Here is a 25884-nt window from a genome sequence, read left to right on the forward strand (position 1 = left end):
CCAGCTGCAGCCGGGGCATGGGGGGCACTGCTGGGAGGCCCCCGACAGACAGAGCCACTCGGCAGGTCAAAACCTGGCCCTGGGCAGTGCTTGGTATGCGAGGCTTGGGAAGAAGGAGATGCCCCCAAACCATGCTGTGGGGGCTGATGGCAGTGCTGCAGGAGGGTGGGAAGGGGGCACCTGTGAACATCTCAGTCTCACTGCGTGCAAGCTGACAGGTCGGCGTCCACAAACACTAAGAGGGAGGCAGTGGCAAAAGGGAAGCAATAAAAGGAGGACTGTGTTGAGTTAGATCCTGATGCTGAAGTCCTCAAATCATGGCCTAAGAAATGGGGACTTAGGGGCAGGTAAGCAAAATACTTGCATCTTGCCCACTGCCAACAGGCCGGTGTGTGCAATGCACACAGATGTGCGACACAGTGACCCCCTGCTCTTCGCAGAAGCACGCAACCTGAACAGGGAGCCCTTTCTAGAGTCTCTGGGGCTGTTGGCGCAGTCCTGTTCCCCTCCACACACCGTGCTCCTTCCCTGGGAGCCAGCACAGCCCTGCGGGGGCAGCCACACGCAGGACTTTCAACCCCTGCTGCTTCAGGGCGGGCAGAGGATGAGAGACTGAGCCCAGAACTAGCGAGTATCCTGCTCCTGGTTTCTCGTCATTGTGAAACTCAGCTCACGTAAAATTCCTTTCTGCCACTGACCAAAAGTCTTTTCCGCACCTAGCAAGTTCAGCTCAAGGGGATGCGTAACACTCCACACTAGAGGGAAAGACTGGCACACGTGCCAAGGACCAATTTGGACATTTGTCTCTACAGGGTCCTCAGCATTAAAGGGAAACAGAGCTTCGTTCTATGGGAGCTGGATGCTGATAGCAGGCTCTGTTCAGGGCAGTCCTATTGCTCAGAGTCCCCTAGCATTTCCATTCCTCCATTCTCTGGTTTCACTGAGAAATCTCGAGAACATGAAAGCCACTAGCATTTCATTGGTATTTATTCCTGAAGAGTACAGTAGTAAAGACAAGATTTTAAGCTCTTTCCAAACTTCTGTCTGTCCTTTTTCTGTCCATTGTGCAACAACAGTCCCCCTTCTTCTGAGGGGGGACTGCTCAGAACAACTCTTCCCAGTTATTCCTATTATTCCTTCAAACTTTGTGTCCCCAGTGAATACTATTTTTTCCAGCTTTATATATTCTAGTCAGAGCCAGGATTGCTCCCCTACAGTAATGTTCACTCCTGTGAATAAGAACTGTGATACCTCAGCCTCCATCAAATCTATTTTTAGAACCTAATTTAAATGTGGGATCTTCTTTTGCCCTGTATGTAAAACAGTTTCCTCATTCTGGGTGTATCTTTGCTTTCGAATTCCTGAAGAAAGATGGGCATAACTTGGGAAGAGTAGGTACAATGCATGTATTTTAGGGGCCTCCTGAAGCGCCTAGAATCAATGTAATGAATATGAACAGGTCAAGCAGAATACACACTGGTTCTCCATGTGTGCACACTGAAAAACACCTAGTACTGGTTAACAGACAAACATTTATAGTCTGAGAGTGTTTTGATGACTTTCTTTCATGAATAATGGAAATGGGGGCATACTTACACTTCACTCAGCAAAGCATGGTCACTGGCATTTGTGGAGAAGTGCTGTTCAAGGATGGACACAGTTCCTGTGAGCGCCACATGGCCGCAGCCGCAGAACAACGCTACCCCCGAGAAGCAGAGGATGGTGGCCACCAGTGAGGCATATGGAACCCCTCCCAGGCACTTAATGCAACATTCAAAGCAACCTGGGCAGAAGGGAGACAGCAAAGGAAACAGTGTAAGCGAAAAGCAAATTATGAGGAAAAGAATATTAATTCTTCACGTGGTAAAAGCAGCAGGGCCTAAAAGGCCTAGAGATCGACATGCTAAGCGGAAATCTATAGACGGTGCAAGAAAGCATCACCCTCTAAGGCAGTGACCTACAGATCTGTTGGTGTGAACTCAACGCCCAGAAAGTGGGCTGAGCGGTCCTGTCTGTATGGGCTCAAGAGGAGATCGATGAGACAGCCTATGAAATGGAAAAAGAGAAAATCACTTGTCTAAAGCGATCCGCTGCGATTTAGCTGCTGATATAGAGCTCTCTGCATTGCAGAATTACTCATATTAACAATATGAGCACCAGGTACACCGGTGCCGTTCAGTAAGCCAGAGAAGCAAATACTCAAGACACTAAGCCTTTGGGAAAAATACAAGCTACTTTGCACTTTCATTGAAAGAGGAACACATTTAGGTGTACAAAACTTAACTACCCTGCACTTTTCCATGGCTGCTGAGTATCTTTCTGTATAAATCGATATAAGATTATAAGTATATATAAAGATATTTAAGCAACAGAAAAAATGAACAGGGGCCAAAGAGTAGCAAAGAGAACATTTTTAATGAGAGCAGCGAGAAGCTGTATTGCACACACAATATACTTCCAGCTTTATAGGATATAATGGATTTACAGTGATCTCAGAATACAGTCTGTGGTAGCATAATCATAGTTTGAAGGAAATTTATTGTTTAAGCAGTCTGAGTTAACAAAACAAAACCCCAGAATTGCTGTTCAACAAACACTGTAATAGGATAGTTGCAACTGAATTATCAGATTCCTACTGACTGCTCTGCCTGAAAATCCATCTGCTTGCAGAACTAGGAAATGTAAATCGGAAACAAAAACAGCTTTTAACTGTGTTATAATGGTAATGGCAATCCATACCAATTCATTACTTCAGGGTGATGGCATAAAGCTGTCTCCATTAATGTACATTTCATACAACTGTGTAAAACATAAGCCATTAAGATACTGCTTAATGGAATTATCAGTGCAGGATACAGCAGAAACAGTCTGTTTCTTCTAATAGAAGGCGTTAAATGAATAAACCATTTGAACGTATGGAGACAGCTGGTGAGTGCATACATCATAACTTCCTGTCTCAGAAATTCCAAGTGAAGATCAGCAAGTCTCCATCCATCAAATGAGGCAAGTTTATTTTTATCATTCTCACTTTCCCACTAATGAATGAGTTACAGAGCCAGCACTTCCATGAAGCACTGGGGAATAATATGCATACAATAATTGAAAGCTTTCCCATTTCAGAAATGGGAAACTCTCATTTTAGAAAGTCACTAGCACATGTCCCAGTCAGGCTTAAACAGCTATCACCACTGAAATGACTTATGAAATGCCACTTCACTAACTGCAGAGAAGATTTAATTGTATGGAAACAAGCCTGAGAAGCTTTTATAGTCAAGCCCACATCTGGTAAACACTCTGTAAGAACTATCTTCATGATAAAAGTACTGTAGAATGAATAACTACTGCAGCTTGGTACATGAGGGACAGAGCATGGCAAACAAAACACAAATGAGAGTTATCAGAGGAAGTTGTCTCCGGTGTGTATCTTATCACAGAGGTCCAGAGTCAAGTTCAGATACTAAACCTGGCAGAGCAATCCTCGGTTGTGGCAGTCTGGGGAATTTGCCCAAGTGCAGATCACAAGTTGTGTCAGACACAAGGCTGCCTTGCGCACCTCTGCCTCTGCTGCTGGATCAGGCTAAAATCTCTAAGAGTTAACTCAAGAAAGTCTTGCACCTGGCACAGGATGAACACTGAAGGATTATCACAGAGTAACAATGATCTGATCAAACAGAACATGCTTAACATACATATGGTCACAGTCCAGCCTATAATGGCCTTTCAAGTCTTACTCCTAAAGGAGAAGGTAACTAAATGTCAGGTCAGTTGGTGTGGAGGTTGATCACCTAATCACACCGATCCAAAGGCTGCTTCACAAAAGGATCCCATCAGAGATGGGAAATAAAAACATCTGGAAGCAAAATGAAGAGACTGACCTGGTCTGGAAGAAAAACTTCAAGTCTCAGTCTTCTTGACAAAATTCTAAAAATCTATGTAAATCCAGGGTTAAAGATTAACATTCCCCCAACTAGGTGCCCATTTCCAGGTATCCCAAGATGCAGAGCCTACTTTCCAGGCCACTGGTAGGACACTGACCTGGGAGAATCTGCAAGGTCCCTTGTCTGAAGAGATCACAATATCTGCTATTAATCCACAGACACCTGTGTACACAAATTGCCAGTTGCAACCCCTCTCCCACTTCCAAGCTGTTGGCAGCAGCAAGCATGTTCATGGCTGTACTGTCTGTGTCCTCCCTAAGCACTCTACAGCACGAGTAAAAAAGGCATGAAAATCTCTGGGTGCTCTTCACTGTATCAGGGCATACCATGGCCAAGGCACCCCCAAAAAGCTCTCTAAAGTAACATCACTATTTTGGGCGAGACAGAAAAATGCTCAAATGTGGAACCCCAGCAACCAGTTGCCCTTGCATCAAGAGTAACCAGGACAGAGGTACTCCAAATAGCAAACAGGGAAATAGTTTGCTGCCAGCTTGCAAGTACATGAAGCATCCCAAACCAGCATGTTTCAATGAGACATAACCCATTCACATAGTCATTCTGCACATAAATTGACACTAGAGTTTCTGCACAGCCATTCCTGCCAAGGATAACTGCATTGCGGGACACAGCCTCATTCACCCCCATAGATCATACTATGAACGTTCTTTGTGAAGACCATAGGGTCCTCATGCCTAGCCTGAACAATATAGTTGACTTTATCTTTTCTAAAGTAAGCCTAACACTGTACAGCCAGGAACATTTTTCAAAAACAGCTAAAATCAGAAGTTCATCAGGCACTAAGATATTCTTATCAAGTTTCTTAAACTAGTACTGAAGCAAAACAGAGGATTTCTTCCAAATATTTAAGCTTTCTGGGCAGCCAGCTTTATGATCTCTCCATAACCCCAAGTCAGCAAGTATCTTCATAGAGTACAACTGAAAAACCATGGTCATGTCTGCTTATTACATACTCATTTTTACAAAATAACTTGATAATACACTGATGACAACTGCAGGCTGATAGTCTGTAAACTAAATATTTATAAAGCTAATAAAAGTAAATAGCATTAAAAAAAAGTTTAGTTCCAATTTTCTGTTAGTTTTTATTTTTCGTATGGCCAATACACTGAAGTTTTCAGCTGTATATCCACTTCCAACACAGCAGTGTAAAATGATTTAAATATGAAACTGTACAGCACAAACACACATCACTGCATCTCCCTTTTCAATGGCCATTTTGTGCAAGGCATCACTAGAACCTTTTGTGCAACTCAGCAGAATAAAAACATTTTTTGTCCTCAGGCCGGTGAGCAGCAGTTGCCATGGAGGCCGGTTAATAACAGCCCAACGATTTGCCCAGAGCTGCCTGTGATCTTGGCTACAGATTTAACACACTCTCAGAAGGAGGCCAGCTAAAACAAGGACTGAGATTATTCTCTAGGGAATGAATGCTATTAAACACACACACACACACACACACACACACACACACACAAATATTCTTGCTAAAGGACAAAAATAAAGAGAAGAGAAAAAACAGGAACCAGCTACTCTTTTAATCTCTTGGAAACTATCAGCCACAGGAAATTGGTAAAGGATGAACCTACATATGTACACAAATCAGCCATTGGTTGCTTAATGTAAAAAGAATAATTATACAATGCTCCCAGAAGTGTACAGGCTATTACATATATGCAGGGGCTTAGCCATTCAATTTCCCCATTGCAAATGGCAATTGTGTGGCTAAACCTTCTTTTGCACTTTAAGTATGGGTTTAAGATTTAAACACAGAAAAGCAAGGTAATGCAGAATTAATGGGAAGTGGTCTTAAAAAAGCAATCCTCAGACTCTCACTCATCCTACTGAAGTCAGGAAGAACTGGAATGACAAAATCTGTGCTTAGGATATGACAACATATCGCATGCGGGTGCAATGGGATAAGGTTGCTGTCTTGGGTATTCCAGGACTTTCTCTGGGAAGTTAGCACCTTGGCTCCCGAACCCCAGACTTGAAAAGCAGAAACAGGCACTTTCCACAAAGCTGTCACTCCAAATGGAGCATGGAAAACATGATATAAGGAAAGAGTATCCACAACCCTGCATGGCTAAAGAGCCAGCCTGTCCTCTTATGTCCCAAATTCCTTCTAGGCTGAACTACTGCCTTAATGTATCTCAGGTACAAACAGCTGATGTCACAGACTGGTCAAGGCTGCTGTAGAACAGAAAAACAAGGAATACAGAAAACCTGAAACAAGGTGGGAAGAGCTCTCAGTTTCAGGCAGCTAAACCTCAAGACTCCCTTGGCCATTTTCTGTGTTAGTTCCTACTCTCTTTTCCTCAGTATCTTCATTTCTTCCCCTTACATAAATCTCTCTTGCTTTTCTGAAAGACAAAGCAATAGGCCCCATTTTTTTCCCATCATTTACCTCCTGCACACAATTGTGTAGTGAGTTTTTATAAATCTTGGCATGTGGTACATCTGTCCAATTCCTACATGAAAAAAATTACATGGCGTGTTCCACCACACAACTATAATCTCTGCTACGTTCAGCACTGCAGTTAAGGGAGTAAGTGCTGAGGAACTGTTTTTACAAGAAGGTTGCAAGAGACCCAAGGAAAGAAAAAGCAGCAGATAACATCTTAAATACAGTCATTGCATGTAGATCAGGTTCATTATTACACATCCACGTGAGCCTGGTGTTGGGAGCATTACTCCCAATTCACATATAAATGTAAGAGGAGAACTCAATACTTCACATTCACCTATTTCACCACTGCTGAAGATTACCTAATACCAAGCATGCATAATACCATAGGAGTCTTAAATCACCATGGTTCTTTGTTAGAAAATGAACTTTGTGTCAATGAAAGCAAATGCCAATTTTACTTTCTACCACCTACTATATTTTTGAAAATCTCCATTCTGAACAGCTTTATGCATGCTAGGAAGTACATTTTCATACCTTACTGTATGATTGACAGCTATGGGGGAAGCAGTAAAGGATGTGGGACTATGCTAATATCTCAGAAGCAAAAATGGAATTTGCCTCCTTCTTTCCTGTGTTAGAATAAGATAGTACCTAATGGTAACTTCTGCTTCTCATATCTATCACCCATACCAGCAGCCAAGGGTCAGTGGAAAAAGTACAATGAGATTAAATATTTAGTCTTAAAGAGTAAGCTTAAAGCATGTGACAAATTTCTCTCCAGACTTTAATAGGGGCACTAAAATTAAAAAGGCTATTTCACTTGAAAGCCTTTGTTAAAACTCCGGTCTTACTTCTTCCCATTCATCTTAAATTCTGCTGATTTATAAAACATGACACATTAAGCTAAAACCTTTGTTATTAATTTACAATAAATGCTCACTCACCACAGTTGGGGATTAAGTAAATTAACAGACTAAGTAAGTGATCAGCTGAAATAGAGCAAATTTTCTTCACATGCACCTCTTAAAGCTGTTCCATAGACCACTTCCTTTCAAGTTCAACCTTTCCTAATTTTGCCTTTTTTTCCTCCCCAAATCAGAAGAGTTGTGAAATCAACTTAATACCAAGAAAGAACTCTTCATGAAAGCTAAAAAACTTCATTCAAGGGTGTCTCTCCTAGCCAGACTGGTAATCTCCCCCTGCATCCCCCTCCCCACAGAGGTGCAAATCAATAAATATACCTTTGTAGCCAATGTGCATAGTACCTGTAAGGAGGAAGACGTGGTCCCTTGGAGACCACAGCCATCAGGGCTGCCATGAAGGATAAGACATGAAATCCACCCATGCCATCACTCCCTTCCTTCCCAGTGGCTAACAAGAGATGCTTCCAGTGAAAATGCAGTGAGACCTGGGATAATCTGATCCACACAGTAGATCTTGTCCCAGTCTCTACTATTTAAGAGCTAATTTAAAAACTGAAAAACAAGGTTCAGCATCCTTTCTGAAGCTTACCAGCATTATTTGCAGCTCCTCCAGATACTCTTGATACACATATGAGACATTTGGTTTCAGCACTGTCATACAGCTGGTTCCCCATTTATTACACAGCCTCTGAAAATGTATTCCTTGTTATCACTTACAAACCCGCCATTTTTAAATTGCATTAGATGCTTCCATATTTTTGTGTAGCAGAAAACTAAAAATCCTTGCTCTTGCTTCCTGTGCTGGAACCGATGCAGAGAAACCAGAAAGACTGGTACACAGTAAAAACAAGCATTTCAGAAACAGAAACCTGCATTAGCAGACCCCTTTTTAAAGTCTACAAAACACTAGGTATCTCTGTGGTACTATATGAATAAAGATAATAAACTGCTCCTGACAGCTCCAGCAAAAATACAGTAAACATAGGATTAAGTGCATTTTTTTTAAAACAGTTAATAATAAAAAAAAAATCCTTGCAGAGGCTATCAATGTTCATCAACAGAAAGGGCTAAAATTTTTTCTTTCACTAAGAAGAAAAGAAAGAGACACTCAAAATGGAGAAAAAGCTATTTTACAAAGCAAGAATTCTCTCTTCTGGATGCTATTAAATGACACAGAGAAGATTCTAAGAACAGCAGTAAATATATCCCCCTTTTACCATCAAATCTCAGTCCAAAACTGTCATTTCTTATAGAAAAAAATAAGCATCTCCACTGCAGGAATCAGCAGGTTAAATTCTAAGATCTGTTTAGTGCCAGGACAGATCTGGATCAGAATGGTGTTTTACAGGCCTTATTTAATCTATCTTCTTCAATTCATTGAAAAACGCACTCTCCCATTTATATAATCCCTAGCCTTCCGCAAGGCTCATCAAGTTCACAGGTGTTCTGAAGGCATCTTTTTTCAGACAGTACAATCTAGAAAATATGAACCACCACATTCATGCTTATTGGAAGCACCTATCACAGAATCACAGAATCACAGAATCACAGAGGTTGGAAGGGACCTCTGGAGATCATCTAGTCCAACCCCCCTGCTCAAGCAGGGTCACCTAGAGCACATTGCACAGGATTGCATCCAGGCGCATTTTGAATATCTCCAGAGAAGGAGACTCCACCACCTCTCGGGGCAACCTGTGCCAGTGCTCTGTCACCCTCACAGTGAAGAAGTTTTTCCTCATGTTCAGATGGAATTGTCTGTGTTTCAGTTTGTGCCCATTGCCTCGTGTCCTGTCGCTCGGCACCACTGAAAAGAGTCTGGCCCCATCCTCTCGACACCCTCCCTTCAGATACTTGTACACATTGATAAGATCTCCTCTCAGCCTTCTCTTCTCCAAGCTAAACAGGCCAAGCTCTCTCAGCCTTTCCTCCTAAGAAAGATGCTCCAGTCCCCTAATCATCTTTGTGGCCCTTCGCTGGACTTGCTCCAGTAGTGCCACATCCCTCTTGTACTGGGGAGCCCAGAACTGGACGCAGTACTCCAGATGTGGCCTCACCAGGGCTGAGTAGAGGGGGAGAATCACCTCCCTCGACCTGCTGGCAACACTCTTTCTGATGCACCCCAGGATACCATTGGCCTTCTTGGCCACAAGGGCACATTGCTGCCTCATACTTAACTTGGTGTCCACCAGCACTCCCAGGTCCTTCTCCGCAGAGCTGCTTTCCAGCAGGTCAACCCCCAACCTGTACTGCTGCATGGGGTTATTCCTCCCCAGGTGCAGGACCCTGCACTTCCCTTTGTTGAATTTCATGAGGTTCCTCTCTGCCCACCTCTCCAGCCTGTCCAGGTCTCTTTGAATGGCAGCACAGCCCTCTGGCATATCGGCCACTCCTCCCAGTTTTGTATCGTCAGCAAACTTGCTGAGGGTGCACTCTGTGCCTTCATCCAGGTCATTGACGAAGAAGTTGAACAAGACTGGACCCAGGACTGACCCCTGGGGGACACCGCTAGCTACAGGCCTCCAACTAGACTCTGTGCCACTGAGCACAACCCTCTGAGCTCTGCCAATCAGCCAGTTCTCAATCCACCTCACTGTCCACTCATCTAACCCACACTTCCTGAGCTTGTCTATGAGGATGCTATGGGAGACAGTGTCAAAAGCCTTGCTGAAGTCTAGGTAGACAACATCCACTGCTCTCCCCTCATCTACCCAGCCAGTCATTCCATCATAGAAGGCTATCAGATTGGTTAGGCATGATTTCCCCTTGGTGAAGCCATGCTGACTACTCCTGATCACCTTCTTTTCCTCCACATGCGTGGAAATGGCTTCCAGGATGAGCTGCTCCATCACCTTTCGAGGGATGCAGGTGAGGCTGACTGGCCTGTAGTTCCCTGGGTCCTCCTTCTTGCCCTTTTTAAAGACTGGGGTGACATTGGCTTTCTTCCAGTCCTCGGGCACCTCTCCTGTTCTCCATGACCTTTCAAAGATGATGGAGAGTGGCTTAGCAATAATGTCCGCCAGCTCCCTCAGCACTCGTGGGTGCATCCCATCGGGGCCCATGGATTTGTGGGTGTCAAGTTTGCTTAAATGATCTCTAACCCACTCCTCCTCCACCAAGGGAAAGTCTTCCTCTCTCCAGACTTTCTCTCTTGCCTCCAGGGTCTGGGGTTCCTGAGGGCTGGCCTGAGCAGTAAAGACTGAAGCAAAGGCGGCATTCAGTAACTCTGCCTTCTCTGCATCCTTCGTCACCAGGGCACCCACCCCATTCAGCAAAGGGCCCACATTTTCCCTAGTCTTCCTCTTGCTGCTGATGTATTTGAAGAAGCCCTTCTTGTTGTCCTTGACATCTCTAGCCAGATTTAATTCCAAACGGGCCTTAGCCTTCCTCGTCGCATCCCTGCATACTCTGACAACATTCCTATATTCATCCCAAGTGGCCTGTCCCCCTTTCCACTTTCTGTATACTTCCTTCTTCTGCTTGAGTTTTGCCAGGAGCTCCTTGCTCATCCATGCAGGTCTCCTACCTCCTTTGCTTGACTTCCTACTCATAGGGATGCACCGCTCTTGAGCCTGGAGGAAGTGATGTTTGAATATTAACCAACTCTCTTGAACACTCCTTCCTTCCAGGGCCCTCACCCATGGGATTCCTCCAAGTAGGTCCCTGAAGAGGACAAAGTTTGCTCTCCTGAAGTCCAGGGTTGCGATCCTACTTGGTGCCCTGCTGCCTCCTCGCAGGATCCTGAACTCCACCATCTCATGGTCACTGCAGCCAAGGCAGCCCCCAACCTTCACATCTTCCACCAGTCCTTCTTTGTTTGTTAGTACGAGGTCCAGCAGCACACCTCTCCTTGTTGGCTCCTCCACCACCTGGGTCAAGAAGTTGTCACCAATGCTCTGCAGGAATCTCCAGGACTGTTTGTGCCTAGCTGTGTTGTCTTTCCAGCAGATATCGGGGTGGTTGAAGTCCCCCATGAGAACCAGGGCCTGGGATCGTGAGGCTACTTCAAGCTGTCTGTAGAAGGCCTCATCAACTTCCTCATCCTGATCAGGTGGCCTGTAGTAAACACCCACAACAGTGTCACCTCTATTAGCCTGCCCTTTGATCCTTACCCATAAGCTCTCGACTCGCTCTTCATCCACCCCTAGGCACAGCTCAATACATTCCAGTTGCTCTCTCACATAAAGAGCAACTCCACCACCTTGCTTTCCTGGCCTGTCTTTCCTAAAAAGCACGTAGCCATCCATGACAGCACTCCAGTCATGCGAGCTATCCTGGGCTGTTTGCTGCGAAAGAGCAAGAATCAACACTTGTATGTCAAGAGCACTGCTGCCCCATAAGACTGCAGAAAAAGAGCGATTCTCTTGTCCAGCTTTATCAACTTGGACAAAGGTCAGGCAAAACATTGTTTATTTTAATTTGTGTCTTCTCTGTTCTACTCTCTGCCCATGAAATAGTGCAAACTGTGCCAGAAGAAAGCTTTTTAATTTTTGGTTTGCAAAAAGGCCTTCCTTTGGACAGGTATATATGGCACCCCTTGAGGATGGGTATTTTCTAGTTGTTCAGTTACTTCTGGGGAAAAAAAAAGTATTAAGATGATTTAAATAAGACTTTTTGCATAAGGAATAGCTCAAGTAGTACCAATACAAGCTTTGGCATTACTCCTCCTGGAGACTTGTTCTAGTGTTTTACTACCCAAATTAGCTTCTGGGACTCTTGCACACACTGAGCATGTGGAAGGGCTCATCTATATGCAGAGCTCAAAGTGCAAACACTTTCCACAGGCAAGGGCAGTCTCTCGTCCAGACTATGGCTGTAACTCAACTGACGCATACACAACTCACTGCTTAAAATGCCTGCAGCTATTGCTCCTTTTCACCCTCTCTCAGACCTCTCTCCCCTTGGTTTGTCTACTTCTGCTTTCTTGGAGAAGCAGTCAAGAGGTCGACATGCAAGAATTTCTGCCCACTACTTCAGTAGGTGCCAGCCCAGGTGATCCTTTTGGACGTGCTCAAGCCAAACAGGTACAACAAATGAACTGATGGGCAGACTGCAAATGCCTCAAGATTCAGGCAAATTCACTGGGAGATGTACAAAAGTCCCTGAGCACTCAAACCCCATGAGTTACTTCAGCATTTCTCTAGATGCTTCTGGAGGAATATTTCAGCTCCCTTGATTAAATCATCATCCAGACTCACTTCTACTTGGAAAAAAAAAGTGCCATTTTTAGAGCTGATTTTATTTTAATCAAAGGTTAGTCTCTTACCTGAAAAACTGGAGTTGTTAATTTGAGATCCACCTTTCTGGCAGCTGTAACTCACCTCATAATCCATCAGCCTTCAGTATTCAAAGGGAGAATAAGATTTTTGTCACACTGGATCTTGGCCACAGCTACTGACTGCTTCCCCAGTTGACTCCTCCCTAGCTACAAAGAAGCAAACAAAAACACAACTCCTCTCTCCCTAGAGCTAAGGGCAAAAAAAGTATGGGTGGGGGGGATTTTAGCTTAGCGGATCTAAGATTCAAAAGGTAAATTCTCCATTTCAGAGATCATTAAAACTACCGAGATCTTTAGAGATAGTTTACCCAACTATGGAACAAGAGAAGTGGTAAGAAACTTGAGCCACAACAACTAAAGTCCTTTGCATGGTAATAGCTTTCATGTACGTATTTGCCAGTTGATTCCCCACCACGTTATTTTCAAAATTTAAGCCTGTTTTAATAAAGGAGCAGGCTGTTTCAATGGGATATTCTGTGTTCTTACGTCTTCCTAAAACAGAGCTGAAACATCTCCCAAAGTCTGGGGAAGTAATTTAAGAAAAAGATTCCCATAAAGCAAACAGTACCCAGTTCACCTGGAAGAATGTCTACAGTTAAGCTTAAGTTAAACAACCATTTCTAAATTACTCTTTCTAAAGCAGGAAATGCTACTTTACTTCCCGGGGAAAACAGCTTCCAGCCCTTTGAAAGGCTCATTAAGCTTGCCTGTGTTCTGAAGATGCCTTGTCTCAACCACAGCAGTGACACAGTATCATACACTGTCTCCAGGTTAATCCAGCCTTATTGCTTAAGTGCTGTACTAAAGCTTAAAATGGGCAAGAGAAATCATGTCATATGCTGAGATCTATGAGAACAGGTTGGCTTGGCCAAGAGGAGTGCCTTAAAGTCGCTTTCCTAATAATGTCCGTTCTGACACTGACAGAGGAGGTAAATATTCACAATGCAAAGGCACCCCAGAAATAATGTGATGTGTCAAAGGAACCAAGAGTTTATCTCAGTATAATAGCCAATGCCATCCAGCACTGGGGAGAAGTATGCCAGTGCTGAAGTGAGGTATATTATAGTTATGACTTGGGTTGTCATTAAAGTAACATTTTCCCTCAGTTCTAAGGGAAAGGAGCAGAGACCAGTATTTTCACTGTGGCTAATCCACCTCTGGCAGATTGTTCTTACTCAAGACCTGTTCAGAGCAGTTTTGTTACTGCCTAGAAATGTTTTATTTTCTTTAAATGCAGCCATCTTGCTTTGAATTGGCACCTCTGCTTTCTATCTTTTTTTTTTTTTGATAAGCAGCAAGAACCCTTTCATCTTCAACTCCTCCATGATAAGGCATCACATTTACCTGCATGTCATTTCAGAAAGCTTCTTCCCAATCAACCTGCGTTGAGCTCAGTTGCCTAAAACAGAGGCTTCTAGCACCATTTTAGGTGCCAGACTCCCAGGTGCTGCAACAGAAGGCTGCAGATCTCGACACCCTGGCTCATCCATGCCAGCACATATGGACATGTCTCATCACTGAGGCAGCTGATGTGGCACAAGACACCGATAACCAGGCACCTGGCCCACTGCCTCCATGTCCCTCTCAGGCCAGGAAGGCAGCATTCATAATCTATCACTCCTTCCCATTCCTGGAACATTTTTCCCTTGTAGAAAATATCCCACATCCACCAATTTAACAAGCATTTTCCTCTCAGGTGCCTGAATGAAGTTTTGGAATGTCTTCTGGCAACCCCAAGTCTGTCATCTGGTCATATATCATAAAACATGGCCAAAACGAATATTGATATTGAAGGTGGGAGGTGAGGATCATGATTTGCAACCTGTGGATTTGCAAAGAAAACCAAAAAAGGAAATTGCTGAGAAATGCTATTATCAAATACCTAAACATTTGAATCCTAAAGAGCAAACATGGGTGAAAATGTAACATAAAGGGGAAGGATTAAGCAGAAAGCTTGGTGAATATTTCCCTGCAATAACTGTTAAAATCTCTGATGCGGAGGTAGAAATCTCCAGCAAACAACTTGTCAAGCAGACTTCAGTCAATCAGCTTCATAAAGCGAAGAGGATTGCTGGTAGAATTAGGTATAAATGCTATCTTTGTGCATTTATATCTTTCCTTGTGTTAACCCTCAGTTAGACTGGAGCTTTCCAAAGCAATCAGTAGTGTGCTTGATTTCAGATGCTTCAAACCTAAATTGCCCCCAAATTCTTAAACTGAAGCTTCCAGAAAACAAAGATCCTTTTAAGACTGAAGTCAGATTAAAAAAAGGACAGGCATGGGGAACCACCAATCACTTTTAAAACATCAGCTTAAATATTTGTTTAAAATATGACATACATATAGACATTACTGTTTCTAGCAAATGAAGAAAAAAGCAAACAAAACCAGAGCATTTTGTCTGGGGAAGCATTTTGTAGGCGCTCCAGTATATCTCATGTGCTGTCACTGGTTTAGTGGCAGTTACTCCATTTGTAGCCCAGTGGCTCATCAGTTTGATTGGTTCATCTGCATACAAAACCCAAACTACGCTGTCTCATCTGTAGACAGTTTTGAAACTATTGGGCAGCAGAGTTAAAAGGAAGGTGCCCCTCACTACACATTACTGTCTTTCAAGCATTAATGACAAAATTTATATTTATGTCAAGTATTCATATGAAAAAACTAGACTCCTTACAGCTTTAACAAACAAAACAAGAACAGAAGAACATTTACTTTATATTGTTAGGACTATTGCAAAGCATTAGGTTTATGCTACCACTTCTGAACTCTCCATTTCAATTTTACCCAGCCCTTTATTTACCTTGAATCCCCAAAGGACTAATATTGCCTCTCAATGCTGGCACATGATGGTACCGGTGTGGCCTTGAACTCCTGTACATCCAGTGGTACCTGCCAATTTCCATTTCTGGTCTGGTGATCACTGCCAATTTTAGGTGGTAAAAAGTCAGTGTCACCAGCAAAATTTTTTAGTTCAGTACTTTTAGTCATTTAACTTAAAAAATAAGAGCCCAGAAAAATATGCCGAAGTCTCATAACCAAAACAATATAACTACCAAACCAAGAGAAGGGGTGGGGGGGAAGACAACCAACAGGGTAATGTTGGTACAACTATTAAGAAAGGCTGAATACTTAAAGCTCCATCTAGGCTTTGAATTAAACACATAGGAAAGGACTCTTACAGCTGCTGATCATTCCCTCTTCCTTCCCCCCACCCACTCTCACTTCTTCCCCTCTTCTTTCGCAGCAAGGAGTTCCACTCTAGAAGTTAAGGAAGACAAAGTTGTGGAAAACAAATAACTGTTTTTTAAAATAACCTAAATCTAACAAAGAAAATGATTGTTATCAGATGTAGAGATAAGCTCAACACACAAGTTTGCTCTGTTAGTTTCTTATATTAAAAAAAAAAAAAGTTGTGTTCATTTTGCTGTTCAAAAGCTGTTCATTTTGCAAAAATCTGGACCAAACATTAAAATAGACTTACTCCAGGCTTACAATGAACGAGTAGTTATCCTCTTTCTCCTTATCTTTTCAAGGTACAGACAAAGTTCAATAGTGATATATCGTGCACAAAATACATTCTGATCTGTAAATTCATCAGCAAAGAACTTCAAAGCTTAAATGCTCCTGAGCTCTATGAAAGAAACCATTGGCAAAACAACATCAACCCTCTTCTGAATCAACATTTTCCCCCCTCGGCACCGCTATGGGATTGTCAGGCTGTCAGGGCAAGATAGATCATTATTTAAAACGCATCGAGTCCCGCTCCGCAGCAGTTAAATGAAAAAGGAACTGTTACCTCTGGCCAAAATAAATTTGACTTAGCAGCATTTTGGCAGGTGGATGAAGCGAAGGTTACGGTGTTAAAAAAGCAATTTATTATAAACTAGATCAGCAACAAATTTCTGGCCATGGTAGGGGGACAAAATAGGAATGCCATAAATTTTTGTTCTGCCAGAAGTTAGGAAGTTCCTGGATCTGTTCCTTCTCTCATGTTGTTTTTCTACTGCTGCTATAGCAAGTTCAGCACAGTACACTTACACAGGTTGGAAGGGAAGAATCTTGGCCTCAAGTCCAAATATTGGATCTAGTGGTTTGAGACAAGAATTCATTCATCTCCTACACGGATGAATGAATGCCAATATTAAAACAAACCTTTGGGCTGATACAAACTTAATGTCAATGGTTCTTTAAAGGATACTTTGTGGCTTGATATTTTTCCCCTCTTTGCGGTTCATGCACAAATCATCAAGCAGGCATCAGGTAGTATACTTTTCTCCTAAAAGAAATTATTCTGCTTTGTATAACTTGCACTTCTTTTAGAACGGGCAAATTCTACATCTTAAAAATGCAATCAAATTCAAAACATTAGGAGGCATGATTCCAAAATGACTGTGCAAGCTCAAGAAAACTTCTGTAATGATTTCATCTTCTGCTAACACAGGAACAATCCTGTTTATGAAATCACAAAAATCACTATAATAATTGAATTTGAAACAAAATGGAAAATAACAGAATTGCTTGCTAGTATCACATGCTACCTGTCCACCTCCCTCCCCGGCAATAAAAAATACCCAGCTACAAAAAAATTCTAGAGAAGGAAAGAAATTCTTCACTGGCATTGCAGCAGCAAATTGACAAATCCCTTGGCCTATGCTACCAAATGGATTTTATCCTACCATGCCTGAACCCACAATTCAAGATTTCTCCTGCAGCAGCTACAAAAAACAGTGGCTCAAAGCAGAGCAGGCAGCTGCCTTTGTTCCTTAGCCCATGGGGGATGCCGGTGAAGTCACTGTCTGCTGTGGGACAAACATCAAATCCTGAAATATGGAGTTAGCATGAAAATTTCGTAGCATCATTTCTGTAAGTTAAAATATTCTGTGAAGTTTGTTTAATCAGACATTTCTGGATTTGCAAAAAGAGGATGTCTTTCATTAAAAGATGATTCAGGTTCCTTAAGGAATCTCATGGTTTTTCCATTTCTTTGCAAAGAATTATTTAGCAACTGGCTGTTTTACGGACTTTACTGAATTTCTGAAAGGACCTCTGAAGTCAAAGATGATCTTTTTGCTGACTTAATTGGGTCCTGCTTTGAGATTCATGTAGGTCCACTCATGCAAAAATGACAGTCAAGTCAGAAGCCCCACAGGTTTCAGTGGCAGTAACAACTACTACATACAATATGGAGAAATTAGATTTTAACTCCATACCCCAAATATTTAGGAAATGAACTAAGTTTAAATTACTTCTTTATATTTTGCTTTTTGGAGGACTAACTCCAACAGTGTAACAAATCACACTTCTAGGTCTTGTTTATGATAATCTTCATGTACAGCCAAGCCCATAAACCTCTCTCCATCCTTTCTGGATGTCACATTTCTGAACCAGGTTGAACTTGATGCCGTAGAGACACAGCAGCTACAAGATGACAATGTTTTTATGTCACACAACACAGGCATGTTGATGGCAATTGTGGTGCTCAATATTCACTGTGGATGAATCATCTTGAAAGCCTGCAATAAAATTCCCTGTATCCAGCATCCTCACTCTTGCTGTCTTTAGCGTATGGTTTTAGAGGAAACAAACTGTTATGACTTTCATCTGTCACAGCTGATGAAACAGTGCAACAGTTCATGGAAGCGGGGCGAGGGTTATCATTTGGTCATTGATGATCTGATAATCTGTTGATAAATACTACGCTAGGAGCAAGGCTGGCCAGATAATAGGGAAAGGTTACTGTAACCAAATGAGGTTGCCCTGCTCCCTTGCCCCTCTTTTCTCTCCCCTCCTCCAGCACCCCTCTCTTTAAATACTTTGCTCCTCTCTCCCCCTGCATCGTCTGTTGTGCATATACAGGGCCATCTGGGTTTTTTTCCCCTGTGGCACATATGTCTAGGTTTTCTGCTTTCATGCGGTCATTTAGACAAGTATGAGTACGTTCACTAAGTGCTCCCCCCCATTTAGAAACCAAACCCTATTCATTAAAAGCTAAATCACTAAAGCCTGCCAACTTATTATCCCTGGAATATAGCGTGTCCCAGATTCCTCCTGGGCTGGACCTCTAACATTCTCTTCCTAGAGTTATATTCTTCAGGAACTTAAAGCAGTATTACTTTCAGGAGATCTAAAATAACAACAAATTGCTTGAAGCAGAAAAAAATATATATATGCAGCACATTAAAAACCTTTAAACAGCTTGACAGCTCTGAAATCACTGTGGGAGCCTAACAGCAGGGGACTATGTTTGAAAAATTTGGCTAATAAGCATAATATATATATAAGAAAGACTTTTTTTTCAATTTGCTAAAATGAACAATGCATCTCTCTCTGATGCATCAAAATTTGCATAAGTTCATTGCATAAAAGAACTTCACTTACTGATATTAACTGTAGCACATCAATTCACTCCTGAGTTCACAATTCGGCAACTTTTTTATACTATCTCACACAGTTGTACAGTTATGTTTAAGAGAAGTATTTTCTTTCTATTTTTGACTAGTATATACTTGTCTATTTAGAGTTTAGAATTTGAAACATCTCTTCATATATTAAGAAAATAATAATCAAAGCTCACAGCTGTTCCCAAGCATAAGGTCTCCTTCCACCAAGAATACGTTCTTGGGGAACACTGAGTCAAAGTGAACTTTTAGTACTGCTGTTCAGGCTGTTTTTCATTATTCCTGAGTACTGCATATGCAATTTGAACATCATATGCATTCACACAAGGAAACTATATCCTAGTATTATGGCTTTCTTCCATGCTTCCATGTCTAATTTCCATGGTCATCCACAGTGATTTTTTTTTTCCGAATTTTATAACTTGGTAGTATTTCTCTTAGTTAAATGTAAAGGGAAACTTTCTGTCTCTGTTAATGTGTATCAGGACCTAAATCCTTCATTGCTGATGCAAAACGACATTTCGTTTTTCTTATTTGTTCCACCTCAGTAAATCTGCCTGCCCAGACCTCACGTTTTGCTTTAATTTAATACCTGCAAGATAAACCCTGTCATTTGTAATAATTTGTAAACATTCGTCTTTAAGACACATCCAATCTGTCCTGCAGCCCTGTAAAGTATCTGCTAAACATTTTGCTTGAGCTCTGCTCATGGTGTTCTCCTCTGATAAGAGCTGCTGATATGTAACATAAAGCTAACATTTCTTATCTCCATCAACATGGGTGTTGTTCAATTTCCAATTAAAAAACTGGGGCAGCAGCCACTCATCTGGGTGCAGAGAAACACAGGACTGATAAACACAAATCCAACAGCTGGGCAATAACGTTGCCTGAAACAGGCAGGGGAACTTAGGGGAAAAAACCCTATGAAAATATAAAACTGGAATTCACCTACAATTTAGTGAACTTTGGAATGTAAATAAGATTAAGCATCTTCATTTATCAATCAGTAAATATTCATAAAGCACAGTAGCTCGTGTAAATTGTCTCCACTATATTGCAGTCCAAAAGAGCGGCCTTCCACATTTGCCACAGGTATAGGAAACATAAACCAGTACCTATGTGACCCCACTGTTCAGTTCTGACGCATTATTAGATGCTCTAACTCTCACTGCTCATCCTAAATAATAATAACAATAATAATAATAAACCCTCTTAGCTGAAAAGTACATATGCTAATAGTTAAGTGCAGGTACTTTGTCCAGAACTTTGCAGTGCAAAACCTCCTGTGTATGAATATGAATACCCAAAGGGAAATGCTCAGGATCTTTTCTTGTTCAGTATTTGTTTTAGGTTAACAGAGTAAGTCAGAGGACCTGGGAAAAAGCAACAAACACATCCCCCAGCCTCCCTCTGACTTTGCTCTGTTGCATCTCCTTTGCCTTTGCAATTCGTTCCTGGAAGGCAGAGTTCAAATACTTTAGGGTAGATCTTCGGTTGCTTCAAGCTGTCATAGCTGCCTTCCTGTCACCGGATCTGGGACACTTTATAAAGGCCAACTATTACACTAAGTTCAGGTGTGATTTTAGAGGAAGCAAATTTTACAAGCCTAGCAAACATGTAAGTCTAAACAACGAGGGGATCAAGGCTGGGAACAGAGTTTGTGAAGGGGCCAGCTGCCATTTTACATATCCAGACAAAGTGGCAACATTTTCCAGGAAGTTTCTTCACACAGCAAAAAAGCCCATTTTTCCTCTGTGAAAGCTGTTGCTGAAGAGCCCTTTTGAAGACCCCTGCCATTTCACTGCGCTACCTGATGCCTGCTGAGCCCATCTAAAAACCTGACTGTTCTATAAACTCTTAGCACTTTTGAAAATCTGTCCCCCCTCCCCAGTGGACAAATCTGAATATGCCTCCTACAGCACCACTTCATAGCAGGAACTATGCAAACAGATCTGGACTTGCTATTGAAAATAAAGCAAAATTGAGTGTTTCAGCTTTCCGTATTTCTAACGTGCTGTGAAACACATTTGGAATATAACTGAATGGAAATAGAGACCATAATGTGAGAGGCCATGTGTTACTTTCGGAAATTAAGGAACTGTCAAGAACAATGTGCTACAGGCACACATCTATGTGACATGTCCAAAGGATAAAATCATCACAGGAAAGCCAGGAAACTGTGGTAAAATTAAGATCTGACGTTCCCCCGTTTGCTTCCTATGAAAATAGCAGATCAACCACTTTGACTTGGATAACAGATTTACAGTTCTGGACATTCTCCACGTGTTGTGCTTTCATCCTTGCCAAAATAAAAAGGGACACTATAAACTCATCACCAATACGCTCAGTAACTCCTTTTGTTTTGCACAGCTGCTAACGCATACAAATAACTTTGTTAAGTGTTTATGGCACATTAATTTTATCAGTTTAAAAGATACTCACCAAACAGAAGAAAAAAATACTGAAATTTTAAAGAGCCATCAAAGAGATCAAGGTGGTTTTAAAATCAAGGTATTTAGGACATTTTGTACATTAATTGCTCAAAATCTGCAGTGAGGTGGCTTATTGCCTACATACGCTAATGGCTTTCAGAATTTAATCTCTCATCAGTGGAACTCTTTTTGCAAAATCCCTAAGGGATTACGTAGTACTATGTCTAATCACTTGACAAATTTCATTTACTTGAAACTGAAGCTAGGTTTGAATTATACAAAGCAGGTAGGAAGAATCAGATTCAAAGTAGGAAAACAAAAGCTGGTACTGGACATTTTCATTATGTACATATTTGAATAGTTCAAAAATAAATAAAACCATGCTACTTAGTGAAATATATTAGCTGCGTATACCTACAAGATACTAAAATTGCTTATAAATGATACACAACAGGTTCAAAGATAAACCATGAATGATGTAAAATGGCAGGAGAAATTTTAATAATTTTGTTACTGCTGTATAATTTAACCAAAATTATTGTTACGATTTGTACAACAACCTGTTATACAAATGAGGATCATTTATTTGACATAAATTATATGATGCAGAAACATAACAGTCCTCTGGCAGCCAAATTTACTCTCAGAAGTTCAGCACTCCACACCAAATAAATCACTTGAAATGCTGGGATTAATGAAGTACCTCTCCTGCTGCACTGCCATTTTCTCATCTCAGAGCAGTTAGCATGGAATTGTTTTCTCCATTAAGTAGCAATTCTGGATGATTAACATATCCTGAAGCCTAATGTTGCAAAACTCATTGGATTAGTCTCCTTTATCATAGCATAGGCAGAGCTCTCTATAAACAGAATTTGCCAGACAAAACCAGAGAAAATAAAAAGGGATTTAAAATTAAGAGGAGCATTTAGCACCAAACTAACTACATGAAGGTTGCATGATATTATAATCTATGATACGTTATTATAACCTAGGTCTCCCACACTGCATTGCAAAGCTCTGTTACACGGCCAGTCTCAATGAAAATATCACATTGTGGCTTTGAAGAGGACACACACACACACACACACACACACAATCTCTAAACCAAATTTACCAAAAATCTATCAAAGATGCAGCAGTAATAAAGCTTCTTTGGCAAAAAGCATTTCTGGTATGGTTAGGAAAGGTTCAGAGCAAATACACGCATCCAGACAGAAAGATTGCTGCTCTGTTAATTTGCTGTCAAGCCATACAGCAAAGGATGCCTGCAAGCTAGAAGATGCAGTAACAATTGTTTAAGAGCTGTTCTAAAAAGTGACAAAACTGGCCTAAACCTCTTTAAGCACCCTCAATGAAAAGATTTAAACAGGCTATTGTTAGACCTCTGTGTACCTTTTTTCTCTTGGCTTTGTTCTGCATTTTCCTCCGCTGCAGTTTCCATGGCTGGCTTCATACCATCCACCAAAAATGCTCTCCCTCCTCCCCCCCCAGCAAACACTTTTTCTCTTTGCCTCCTTTCTTACTCCCTTCCGTCTCTCATTTACAGCTGCAGTGATTGAGTGGCTCTGTTCTTCACTACAGTAGATTACAGTCCTTTCCAAAACGCAAAAAGTCTTGTCAGCTTCAATTTCGCTCTGCTTACTGGTCCATAAAGATCTGTGCCAGGAAACGTTCAGCCATACGTCACCAAGGACCCCGGTTATAAAATAGCCATTCTGTGGTCGATTGTGTCCCAACTTTCTATGTCGCCGGGACTGGCATAATCAGCGCGCCACCCTTTCCCCTCGCACGTTCTCCTTGCTCCCTTTCTCTCACTTTCTCCAAAGGCTCCCAGCGAATGTTAATCAATTCTCTTGCCGGTGAATGGATTTGCGACACCAGGAGGGGAGATGCAGGCGAGAAAGAAAGGAGCCCCCATCCGTCGTATGACTCAGCTATGAAGCTAGCCCCCCGCGCGCCGTCTCTAAGGAGAGTGCATGTCAACGCACAATCACAAGGCTCCCTTTCCCATGGGACCTTATTATTATGCTTTGCATTTTGATTTATTCCATATGCCCTCTGCTCTCTCAAGGAGCTGAGAGGAGGCACCGGGGCTGCTCTGTTTATTTGCTCTCTTTGCAGACTAAGTTCCGCTCACACACGGCAAAAGCCCATACGAAAGCAGCATAAAAGTAAGTGTGGGCACATATAGGGAAAATTTAAATTCTTTCTCTTACTAGTACATGCCACAGGAGAAAAAAAAAAAAAAGGCAAAAAATCCAAGCAAGCAGAAAGGAAACAAGCCCAAGTGACCTGAAATGCATGTGCAACGCTTGGAAAGATAAAATGGTTAAGAAAACATGGCTTGGATTTTTATAAGTACGCCTGCCATTAGAGACCTAAGCCCGTGTTTAAAAATGAGTGCATAGTTACTGTTAAACACGTTTGATCACTACCCGAAATCCAGACAGACTTCAGCACAACCTAAAAGGCTTTTCTGAACTGGCTCTGTAGGCAACCAAATCCGGACATGCCTCTGCTGCACAGTGCGAGGTGACATGAGGTGTTCCCAAGCCCACTCTGAGCAGCCTTGTACTGCAGAGCCACTGAGCAGGGCAATGCCACATACAGGTGTTGTTTAACTTCCAAAACCCACCATAACTGACGTATTTAGGGGCACTGTACTGAGGCTCATTAACCTTGCCTATCACTGAGTGTTGCAGTGGCCTCGCAGTGTGCCACACTGCACAGGGCAGACATGCCCAAAGAGAGCCCTTTTGTGTGTCGCATGATGGAGCAACCCTGGAAAAATGGATTTAGCAATCTGGCAGGTTTCACTGCCTTAGCTATCGCAGCTGATTTTGCAGACACCAAAGATGCCTAGTGGGGATTCAGCAAATGCTGAAGATGTTAAAACCTGCATGCTCCATGTTCCATATAATGGATCCAACCAAGAGAGCGCGAAGACGAAAGCAGTCCAAAGATTTGTAGCTGCAGTGCAGCCTTTTCTGGTTAAAGTTAGTACACCCCCGATTTTGTGCTGTAATTTATTTCTATAGGTGTCTGACAAGAAGCAACAGAAAACCCAAATCCCACCTTTCACAAAAGTCCCCTTTGCTTGCAAGAAATCAGTACATGAATCTCAGTTCTACTTCTCTCACCATGGTCACCACAGCAGCATTTGAGCAGTAACACCTGGAGCAAAGTAACAAATGTATCATGCCCCAGCTTTACTGGGAAGAGGTCTTGGACTCCTCACTGATCCTAAGACTTCATATCACAGCATCAACAGACTTGATGTAAGGCTCATGCCTAAAAAGCTTTCTTAAAGTCCAGGACAAAGCCTGCAGTTGAAACTCTCATTACAGCAGACTTTTTACAGGCAGGAGGAAGTTAATCTGTGGAGGAGATGAAGCTTCCTCAGGAACCAAAGTGAAGTAGTGGATCAGGCTCCTGCAGCTGATCGAATCAGCAGCACCAGCAGAAACCTCAGCACCCAGGTGCAAGGCATATTTCTCCAAGCTCTTTCTCCAGTGCAGACATAGCAGCCCATCCACATATTAAAATCCCTGCTTAAACAAGACCTTGTACTGCAAAGATGATTCTCCTTCAAGGAAGAGGCTGAAAGGTGAAATCACAGGTGATAATGTTTGTCATACTGTTTTATGCATTACTAAAAGGCATTCAAAGCCTGCAATCAGAAAGGAAAGAACTTCTTTAGATTTGGGGTAATGGTTATGTAAAGAAAATGTCCTCTACAGAGAGTTTCTTGCATGTAACATTGATAAAATTCAAAATACATAGTAAACACACCCTACTTGCTGCGACTTGCACAAATTTTAGTCATTGGTCAAAACAGTTGATTATTTCTGACATTAAAATCTCTTGAGACTCTTGGAACTTCTCATTATTCTGTCAGCATTTCTACTCACTGCTGTGATAGTCTATACCTTAGGTTAATTTTCTTAATGAGTTTTGCTTACTTTAAAAGGCCTAAAAGTTTAAAAGGTTTGAAAGGTAGAAACTTTACTTCCCACTACCCCAAGTTACAGAAAGCCTATTCAAAAACTAATCCAAGATGTTATAATAAAAATAGATTTATCAATAGAAATATATAAAAAATACAAACATCATCTGGAACTTCCTTTCTTTTATATAAAAAATATATTTGACAGATCCTTTTGTTACAAATTGTCCTCAGAGGAAACCCACTAAAGAATCACTCCACTCTGTTTCAGCAAGACCTACTCATTCAAATGACTATATTTTCCTGGCTGCAAGTAGATTTTGTTAGGTGGGCTCAGGATTTTAGAGCAGATGTTTTATTAACACAAAACTAACAGGTGGGGAGATGACTTTCTCCCAGGATAACCCCCTCCCCAAGCAGCCAATGAGGAAATAAGTATACAATACCATAAGAAAGCATAAACTGCACACAAACTTGAACTGAAGACTCTAGAAGCCATCGATCTAAACTATTCAAAAGCATTCATTCTACCTACTAAATC

General features: G+C 41.8%; 1 protein-coding gene across 3 annotated transcripts in view; it reads right to left on the reverse strand.

Annotated features, from left to right (window-relative positions):
- The window catches only part of GPM6B (glycoprotein M6B), a 118935-nt gene that overhangs the window by 12913 nt on the left and 80138 nt on the right, over window positions 1–25884 (reverse strand). For 2 of the 3 annotated variants that reach the window (XM_013951456.2, XM_013951463.2), the window contains exons 1-2: window positions 15368–15482; window positions 1597–1783 (exon numbers count right to left, since the gene is read on the reverse strand). In XM_013951456.2, the coding sequence (XP_013806910.1) occupies window positions 1597–1783; window positions 15368–15470 (290 nt within the window). In that variant the 5' untranslated portion in view covers window positions 15471–15482. Of the gene's footprint in view, window positions 1–1596; window positions 1784–15367; window positions 15483–25884 lie in introns of those variants that run through there. The other variant, XM_067296774.1, reaches the window with a different exon arrangement.

Source organism: Apteryx mantelli, chromosome 1, assembly GCF_036417845.1.
Source record: "Apteryx mantelli isolate bAptMan1 chromosome 1, bAptMan1.hap1, whole genome shotgun sequence".
Lineage (NCBI taxonomy): Eukaryota > Metazoa > Chordata > Aves > Apterygiformes > Apterygidae > Apteryx > Apteryx mantelli.